The sequence below is a fragment of the Palaemon carinicauda genome, chromosome 36 (assembly GCF_036898095.1).
Source record: "Palaemon carinicauda isolate YSFRI2023 chromosome 36, ASM3689809v2, whole genome shotgun sequence".
In the NCBI taxonomy this organism is placed as follows: domain Eukaryota; kingdom Metazoa; phylum Arthropoda; class Malacostraca; order Decapoda; family Palaemonidae; genus Palaemon; species Palaemon carinicauda.
In genome coordinates, this window is record NC_090760.1 from 7,107,740 (window position 1) to 7,117,739 (window position 10,000).

Here is a 10,000-nt window from a genome sequence, read left to right on the forward strand (position 1 = left end):
TTGGCGAGGTGTGACCTATAGGACATTGAACTCTGCCTGGCGTAAGCTGTGGCCATCATGTGTCACAGAGAGGGAGTTTGAAGGTTTCCAACCAGAGGCGGGTCCAAGCACTGCTACCCCTGTAATTTCTGATGACACTGATGTCGTTGAGGAAATTGTTGTCATGGGCAGGAGTTTGGGGCTTGAGGTCGACAAGGATGATATTGATGAGCTTGTAGAAAGCCATTCTACCGAGTTGACTGTGGAGGAATTGTTGCACCTGCAACAACAACAGCAGCAGGATCTGATTGTGGAGCAGGAATCTTCAGAAGAGGATGAGGTAAGGGAGGATGTTCCAAGTTCTCTCATCAATGAAATTTGTTCCAAGTGGGCAGATGTGCAGGCTTTTGCTGAAAAATACCACCCAGAAATTGCAGTAGCAAACCGGGCAGTGCATATGTTTAATGATAGTGTCATGTATCATTTTCGAAGAATACTGCAGAGGAGGAAGAAACAATTAACAATAGACCAGTTTTTCACAAAAGAAAAGAAAGCTGCTACATCAAAGCCTGTTTCTCCTCCAAAGAAGAGACAAAGAAGAGAAGAAACCCCTGAAATAGATCTGCCCACCCTTTCATTGGAGAGAGAAACAACTCCTGAAGGAGAACTACCCCGCCACATCATGGAAGGGGACTCTCCTTCCAAGCAGTAACCTCCCCCTTCCATCCTCTCCACATCCATCCCTGTATGCCATCGAACCGCTGCTCAAAGGTATGTTCACTACAGTACAGAAAATGGTTTAAAATTGTTTTATTTTAGTACAGTAAATGGTTTAAAATTGTTTTATAGGATTTTCTGACCAATTTCATACACATTTAGATAATTATTGTTGTTTAGGTACACGTTTTATTAATATTTTGGGCCTGTTCGAGTGCTTGGGAACGGAATAGAATATATACCATTATTTCTTATGGGGAAAAAAAATTCGGTACTCGAACAAATCGGAGGTCGAACACGGATCTCGAACGGATTATGGTCGAGTACCGAGGTATCACTGTATATATATATATATATATATATATATACTGTGTATATATATATATATATAAATATATATTCATTATTGTTATATATATACAGTATATATATATATATATATATATATATATATATATATATACTGTATATATATATATATATATATATATATTCATTATTGTTATATATATATATATATATATATATATATATATATATATATATATATAATAGTAATAATAAAAATAATAATAATAATAATACAAATAATAATAATGATAATTTTCTGACTTTTTCACTTTAAACCAAGAGGACCCACAAAATTTTTGTACACATAACTCTGGATTATATTGAGAATTACAAACTTAACTCGATAAATTTACGACTTTTCACCTCAGACAATATAAGACCCAACATTTATGAAAATTAAAGAAAACCTAATTAAGAATCTCTTGTAGAAATATTGAATTAATGTACAAGTCATTAAAAAAATCTTGTTTTTTTTAAAACTTGAGTGTAACCTTTGAAGATTCTATGGAGAAATTATTATATAATTAATTAATAGTACAATTAAATCGTGTAGAGAGAGAGAGAGAGAGAGAGAGAGAGAGAGAGAGAGAGAGAGAGAGAGAGAGAGAGAGAGAGAGAGAGAGAGAGAGAGAGAGAGAGCAAAAGTCGACATATTACGGATATATTACTGAGATACAAACTTACCTTGTAAATTATCTTCAATATTCCTAGTTGTTCTTATATTTAATCTCTTGTGATGAATTAAGTCATTCTTCACTCTTCTACAAAGAACTGTCAGTGATTTAACACAAACTATATTCTTGCACTTGAAAATTAACTTTATAATAAAAACTGACTTATACAATATGCATTTGATGAAGCTATGACTTGGGTGGGAGCTGGTGTGACGTCACACAACCACTTGGGCAAACCTCAAGGGTTTTATTTAAACCAAAACATCATAATAGGCGGTCTCAGAATAAAAAAATGGCTTGCAGAGCATGAAAAAAGGCTTGAAGTTACCAGTGCAATATGAATAGCCTTGGAGAACTAGTAGGAGGCCTGTAAATAGCGTTTGAAAGCCAGAAGCAAGTTGACTAAACCGCTAAATCTTCGACTCTGAAGGTATGATTGCCTAGACAAGTCAGCAGCTGACGACAGATTGCCAAGACAAAGCCAGTTATTAATTCACTTGTAAAATACACATACTGAAGTAAATATCACCTTACGTAGCTTGTATTAAACACTGGACTAGCATGCAAATCACGAGATGCCTTAAACAAGCTGTTGAAACACAAGGTGTCATGTCGGCCGACACAGACTACACGGGGATTTCCGCTCTCCAAAACACAAATTTGGTTGAAAACACTTGATGGCATTAAGTCTTTGCCTATGTGTCTGTTCCGGGAGATGGTCTTCCAGTTCAGGATTCAGGATTTATCCATCCAGATTCCTTTCAATGAACAGTAACAAGGAAAAAGATGGAATTTTAGCGGTAACACTAACCGTGTTTACATTTCACGCTAACGCTCGGTAATGACCAGAATATCCCTAGGCTAACGCTGAAATGTCCCCAGATTCACCTAAAAGTCCCTAGTTTGAATATTTTGAAAGACTCCCGGGAAGTATCAATGAGTAATATGCTTTGTATATTATCATATAATGACTCATAAAAAAATAAGCATCATCAATTATCCAGATTTCAGGTTAAGCGTTATGGAAATTCGTAATTTACGAATAAATTCCCCTGACGGAAGCCTTGTTTACATCCAAAATTCCCATAACGAACTAAATTCCGTTTTCTTTTATCTCACGTTTTCTATGTATTTCACGCATTTCGCCCACGTCTTTACTTTGAAGTTCGGGGAAAATCTTAGTCTTATGAATATTTACTTACTTTTAAAAACAACAGCTTGGTAGACTATGTATGCCTAAATTGCCTACATACGGTTATTAATAAATACATAAACATGAATGTACTGTATACAGTATATATCTAAAACTTCTACAACGAACTAAATTCCATTTTCTTTTTTTCTCCCGTTTTCTATGTATTTCACGTATTTTGCACTACGTCTTTAATTTGAAGTTTGGGGAAATCTTTAGTCATGAATATTTACTTGCTTTTAAAAACAACAGCTTGGTAGGTGATGTATGGCCTAAATTGCTTATATACGGTTATTAATAAATACATAAACATGAATGTACTGTTTACAGTAAGTTATTTTTTGTGTGAAATATCGTGAAGTTAAGACTTAAGCTTCTTGATGTAGTTTTTTATTCTTTTATTAATATTTTCCGTCTGATAATATGATAAAAATATCCATATTCTATATGTGAACACTTCTTATTGTTGAAATAAAATGTGTATATAAGACAATTGAAATTTAATGAATGTAAAATATTCTTAATTCTGAAAAAAAGTATTCCTGAGACTGATTTTGATTGCTCCCTTTATGTATGTAGTCCAGGGGTCCACACTATGTCTCTTATACCGTCAAATGCTTGACTTCTACATTTGTCAAAAATAAACACCTGCTTTGATTAACTGGCTGAACCGTAGAGAAATATTGTTGCCAGTGTACCTCACGTAAGGAACTGTAAGTATTGGTAATTTTTTAGCAGTGTCTATTCGGTTTCAATTTTTATTCTTTTACTCTCTATTTGTTCCAGCATCTATCTTTCATCTTGCTGTGCAACCTATTGGGACTTACAGGGTTCCTTCTCAAGCTGTAGCTAGTCACTGAATGGTTTCCTTGTCCCAGCGAAGGGTCATAAGACCTAAATTCATCAAATCAATCTTTAATCATCTGGAACCAAACACAGGAAGTTCCTTGCTCTAAAACTCCATCTGGAAAAAAAATAGGAAAGGATGAAATAAAACGATTACATTTTACATAAAACAATCTATTTATACAAATTTTTTAACAAGTTCCTTTTTGGACACAGGGTATAAAGGTTTATCTATTAGGGAGTCCTCTTAAGACGTAATTTACAAGTTGTTAAAGATGTTTGTTTATGACGAAACCTACAGGGAGTTTGTGAAGTTAGTGACTTTAAAAAGAGACGAAACTCATAGTGGGGTGAATGAGTGACTTTTTAGGGGGGAAGGGGGTAGGAGGGGGAGGGGGATCATGTGTGGTTGTGTGGGCGTGGAGGGAAGGGGGGGAATTAAATTGCGAGTAATTTTAAGTTGACGGGTGAGGGCAGAGAGAGGAAGGTTGGAGAGAACACTCCCATCTTTATCATCCTGGAAGTGCATTGCATTTTGGTAGAGAACGACTCCATGTAAACAAACGCCTCTGGCGTTGGTTCTCTGAATCTGCGGATGTTGGAGCACAAAGATGGACGCTGAAGTTACCTGGTTAATTGGACCTCTGATATTAACATAGATAAAAGATTTGTTAATGCACAGCAATAGTGTTAATGCTGATTAAAAAATAAAAGAGAAAAAAATGTTCAATATAAGTGAACATCCGCTGCTCTTTAGTTTAATCAGAGACTTAAACATCACACTACTAATAGTGTTCTCTCCTTAAGCATAAACAATTTCCTCATTCTTTAGTGAATCAAGATGAACGAGGATGGGACAGGGCAATAATTAACAAAGAATAGAGGCATTAAACAATAAACCTATAATATAAAATTAGGTAGGAAAGAATATGATATGGACTAGAAACCACAATAAACAAAAAACACAGAATCTTAAAACTAAAATAAAATGAACTCAGATTGGCGATCACTGCATCTGAAGAAATAAAATTGCTCCAGGCTCCATGGTATGAATGATTTCTACTTTACTGGAGGACCAGTGAAGCATTTTTGTTGTAAACATATCTACGACCACTTGAAATTTAAACGTTTTAAGAATTTAGTCGCATTGAATGAGGCGGAATATGTCGAGAGCTCCCATGGAAACTGTGTTTATAATAAATCTCGACTCATCTATATTTTTTAGTCCGAGAGGTGCCACAGGGGGATATGCCCCCACCCGGAGATTATCTCCGGGTGGGGGCATATCTGAATGATCGACTCCTCTATATCTTTAAGTCCGAGAGGTGCCACAGGGGGATATGCCCCCGCCCGAAGATGAGCTCCGGGCAGTCTGAATGAACGAATGGAGTAGCCCGGGAGAATTTTAGGTCTTGCAAATGGGATCACCATGCTGGCTGCTTGGTCGTTAAAAAAAAAAAGACAAATTGTATGAGTTAGGAGGTTATACTGGCATTATTAGACCCGTGAAGGAGAATGGGAAATGGGGGAGTGACCCCCTATTTTTAGGGAGAATCTTGATCCTAAGGTGTAAGAAAGATTGTCACAGGAAATAACACTTAAACACACTTAAAAGTTCTCAGAAGAATATGTATCTGTACACATGTTATCAAACAAACGTAACAAAAAATGGATGAGATTATTCTTCTATTCCTTTTCCACTTTAATTATACCTGTCTTTATTATGGACAATATGAAGGGGGTTGAGTTCACGTCCTCAAGAGAGATTTCTGGGCGAGTCGATATGTGAATCAGTTTTGGGGGGGAACTTTGGGTTGACTCAGGTTGTACGTTATGTCTGGAATTTAGGAAATATTATAATGTGTCGAGTACAACCCTGCGTTGAATCTCTTTATGCATTGAATATCATCAAATTACACATGAGAAATTGTGTGTAAGATAAAGGATCATATGATTTTGAAAAAAATGTTTCTCGCGTTTTGAAAAACTTTACTTCGCGTTTTGAAAAATTTTACCTCGCGTTTCGAAAAATTTTACCGTGCTTTTAAAAATTAAATATTAAACTTAATTAACAAGTACATCTGAAGCCAACCGAATTTATGAAAATGAATATGGAATTGGTCAGTTAACATAACCCCTGATGACGTCATGGGCTTTTATTTGGGTGAATGAATTAGCCTGAATCTACTGTGTGTAGGTTTAGAGACTGTTAGTCAAGTATAGCATTTTCTATGAATGAATTTCGATGGGAACGTGTCAGGAATGTGTAAATATAGGATTATATATGTATAGTGATATGCATATTTGGTAGCAAACGTGGATTAAACACATGTAGATTGCGTGTATGCAAAATACTCTCATATGTAATCCTATAGATGTAGGTGTAGTTGTATAATGGATACAAAAAAAAACCTTATCAAACTACTGTAGTTATATAATCTTTGGTCATTAAAGCTTTAAATGCAACTTCATCAAGTTATGGTTGTTTGAATTTACAGATTCCCTGCATGGCTAAATATCCGATTCTTTATCTATATTTCAATATTGGTGAGTGTTTGTTTAACGGGGAATTCATAGCGTGAAATTACTTCATTAAATATGTTAAATAATGAGGCATCTACTTATATACACTCACAATGGAAAAAAATTATGAATTTCTTTCTCGAAAACTGAAATGTGGATCTATCGGAGCTAAAATGCTCAGAGATTGGACTTGGCATCCAACTCGAAACAGTCTCTTCCATTTTCGTGTTCAGGAGTTCAATGCTTTTATAGAACTTCCAGCTTCACCAATATCAAATCTATACCAAAAGTTAATATATTACATTTCTATAAATGAGCAATAAATAAAATAAATAGCTTAGAGATTACCCGTGATCTCGGTGGAGATCACACGTCTCCTATTATCAAAGTAATCAATCTCCATCAAACCGAAAAATTGACCATCCTATGGTAACTGAAGACTGGTTCAGCAGGACACTGAATATTCATTTATATATATCTTTATATATATATGTGTTCCATTTTCTTTACACACATCTCCCTTCCAGATAAATATTTATCCTAAAGTATTTATCACCATCAAAGACCTTAAATATCTCTCTCGTACATATATATACAAAATCTCACCTAGAGAAAAGTCATACAAAATAGATGATTCTGTACACACGATGCCGATATATAAAGCAATGAAATCCCTTTAAGTGAATCCAAAAGAGTAATATCACACGATGCTAGCTCACTTTTTTGCTTATTTTTTTTTGAAATTCTATGTACAATCACTTTGTCCCTGTTTTTACCGCAAATCTAATTGGTTTATATCTATTAAATATCTGGCGCCACACACTCACACATACAGTTTTATCTCACACTATCGCATCTTCACGAACGTAAACAAGTGACGAGGGAAGAAAGGAAAATTCAGTTATTGGAGAATGACGTCGACATTCTGACAGTGCAACACACTCACTGTAAAAATACACAAGAACATTTGAAAAGTGTCTTTGAAACTAAGAATGTCACTGTGTTATGATAGACCAGAGAGAAGTCACGCGCATTTGGAGCGAGTAACGATGAAGTGGTCGGTCACCTGCTCACACCTGAGTCCCCTGCGCTTGTTGCTGTTCAGAGTAGTTGTCGTCTGGAGAATACAGAACTCTCGTTCCAGGTGATTCAGGGTGCTCACACCAAGTGGTCATGTTTACAGCATCGTCATCGCCCCAGCCCTCTGGTGGCGGGGGCTCTGGGTCAAGTGGCCGGTAGTTTTCTGGGAGGGTGTTGTCATAAAGGCGATTTCTCTGCTCCGTATAGCAGCACTGGCTTCCTCCACATGAAGACAACAGATTATCAAAACTGCACCCATCACCCCTGATGCGGCCTCCAGGATCGGCAGGGTATTCAGGATGCACTGGCACCACTGGTGGTGGACAGAATTCACAGGATCCATCTGCTGTCCCGTTAAACTTTTCCGGTGCCAAACCATACGCCTGAGGGTAGCGGCCATCTGGTGGATGGAACTGTGGATCGTGTGGAGGAAGACGATACTCCTCCGGGTACTTCTGGTCATGCATGAGATCATTTCGAGGTGGCACACATTGACGGTTACGTCTAACAGTTGCGTATACAGGAGCTGATTCAGGCGGAGGTGGATTGTAGTTTGGTGGCAGTTCAGTAGCATTTCCATTATGAGGCAAGCCATAATCTATGGGATAACCATCTCGGTCATAAAACCGAGACCCTTGATTCATTTCTTCGGGAGGTGGTATTTCAGTTAAAGGGTATGGATTAGCAGCCTCACCATCCCTCCTCCTTGGCAATGTGGAGCATGGAATACCCTGCCCATCTTGCTCATTATGGGCCTGAAGCTGGTCATACGATGGGTCATAACCGTCCTCAAATTCTTCAATGATATCATCCAATTTCCTCGTGGTAACTGTGCCACAAGGATCAACTTCCTCCACTCCCATTATGCTAACTCGCTTCTTACCAGTTTTCCCTCGGTCATCAGGGGCATCCGATATGATGTCCGGGTTTGTGTGAGGAGCTGTAGACGGCTCAGTCCGGTAAGGAGACGAGTCTATGACAGAGATTGGTGGAGGCTCAGCAGATATACCATTCACTTTTGGTGCAGGAGTTCCCATCTGAATGTATTTTGGCATGTTATTTGTAGCTGGCACCGGCCCCTCTTTGGGTCTTCCATTACCGGATGAACTGGGAGACCCTGTTACTTTCTCCTGTGCCGTAGTTCGCTTACGGCAGCATCGACAAATAAGAATACAAAGAAGAATTAGAACAAGAAGTACAAGAACTACAAGTGCTACCCCCAATATATACAATGTGATCCATTACAAAGTTTTCTTCCACAACTTCAGTTACTGGCTGGCTTATCCTTAAAGTAAAGTTCGAGATAACAATGCCAGCTTGATTATCAGCGATGCACTGGAAAACTCCCTCGTGAGCAGCAGTTACCCACTCAATCCTTAAATGACTCACACGTTCTTCGTTCACTCCACTTTCCTCAAAAATATAAAATGCTGAACTTTCGTCATACACAAACGAACTATTTTCTAGAGACTGTCCATTAAACTTCCACTGAATATGAGCACTTGGTTCAGCTGTTACATGGCATTCGAATGAGACATTTTTTCCTTCCAACACATCTAGATAGAGAGAAGTTGGTCGGACTTCTGGAGCGCAAGCTAGTTCATCGTATTCGACAGTTCTTATGATACGGCCCTCGAGTCTCGGAGGCGTGGAGCACTTCGGTTTTATAGAAGAGGGAACGTTATACTTCACGAACCACGTGCGAAGATGTTGCAAACGACAGTCACATCTCCACGGATTATTATGCAAGTCAATACCATGAAGAGACTTTGGCAACATCATCTTAGGAGGTAAGGACTGGAGTTGGTTGGCATCTAGTTTGAGCCACTCAAGCTTATCCAGCCCCTGGAATGCAAGAGGCTCGATGGTCTGGAGCATGCACGAGGTCATTTCCAGGGAAGTGAGGTACTTGAGACCCCTGAAGGCACCGTTCTTAACCTTTGTGATGGGGTTGTTGGATAACTGGAGGCGCATGAGAGCCGGAATGTGATCGAGCGCAGCTTCAGGAACTAAGGTGAGGTCATTATTGCTGAGGTCCAGCTCGACGAGGTTTGTCAGACCACGGAATGCTACGTCGTCCAGCTGCACCAACTTGCAATGAGAGACATAGATTCGCTGCAAGTTTGTCAGTCCCATCATCTGCCGAAAGAAGGAGTGGGCATTAATAACACGTATTATGGATGTACAAAAGTTCATTATTTTGTTTACTTCAGATTAAAAATATTATACAAAAATTAAATACTGAATAACAAGGACTACCACACAGAAATGTTATGTGAATGCCATATCAAATTTTTAATTAATTGCACATCATACTCATCATTAAACCAGCCTCGTTTAAAGTATCATGAAGAAAGCCAGATTTTAAAAGGCTTTTTCAACTAACAATGTCACTTATGCTTTACAAATAGAGTTAGTACTAAATCAATTAAAACGATTCATTCAATTGCTAAGGTTTCTTAAATACCACAGACTAACTTACACCATCTAAAGACATTGACCTCTTTGTTCGACAAAAAAAGATATTTATTTCAAATGAGTTACTGAAACAGAATATGGAATAAAATAAAAATGAAAACAAAAAAATTATCCTGAATTTGTTTCCCACATGAGAAAGACAGATAAATTGATAACAAGT

At 37.7% G+C, this 10,000-nt stretch overlaps 2 protein-coding genes across 2 annotated transcripts in view; both read right to left on the minus strand.

The window, feature by feature from the left end:
- Positions 1-1,972, minus strand: part of LOC137628363 (uncharacterized) — a 54,259-nt gene extending 52,287 nt beyond the window's left edge. The window contains exon 1 of the mRNA XM_068359515.1: positions 1,732-1,972. The gene's annotated coding sequence lies outside the window, so the exon portion shown is untranslated. The remainder of the gene's footprint in view (positions 1-1,731) is intronic.
- A 1,945-nt stretch (positions 1,973-3,917) lies between these two features.
- The window catches only part of LOC137628318 (uncharacterized), a 47,655-nt gene continuing 41,572 nt past the window's right edge, over positions 3,918-10,000 (minus strand). The window contains 2 exon segments of the mRNA XM_068359481.1: positions 3,918-8,582; positions 8,584-9,501. Of these exon segments, the coding sequence (XP_068215582.1) occupies positions 7,353-8,582; positions 8,584-9,501 (2,148 nt within the window). The 3' untranslated portion in view covers positions 3,918-7,352.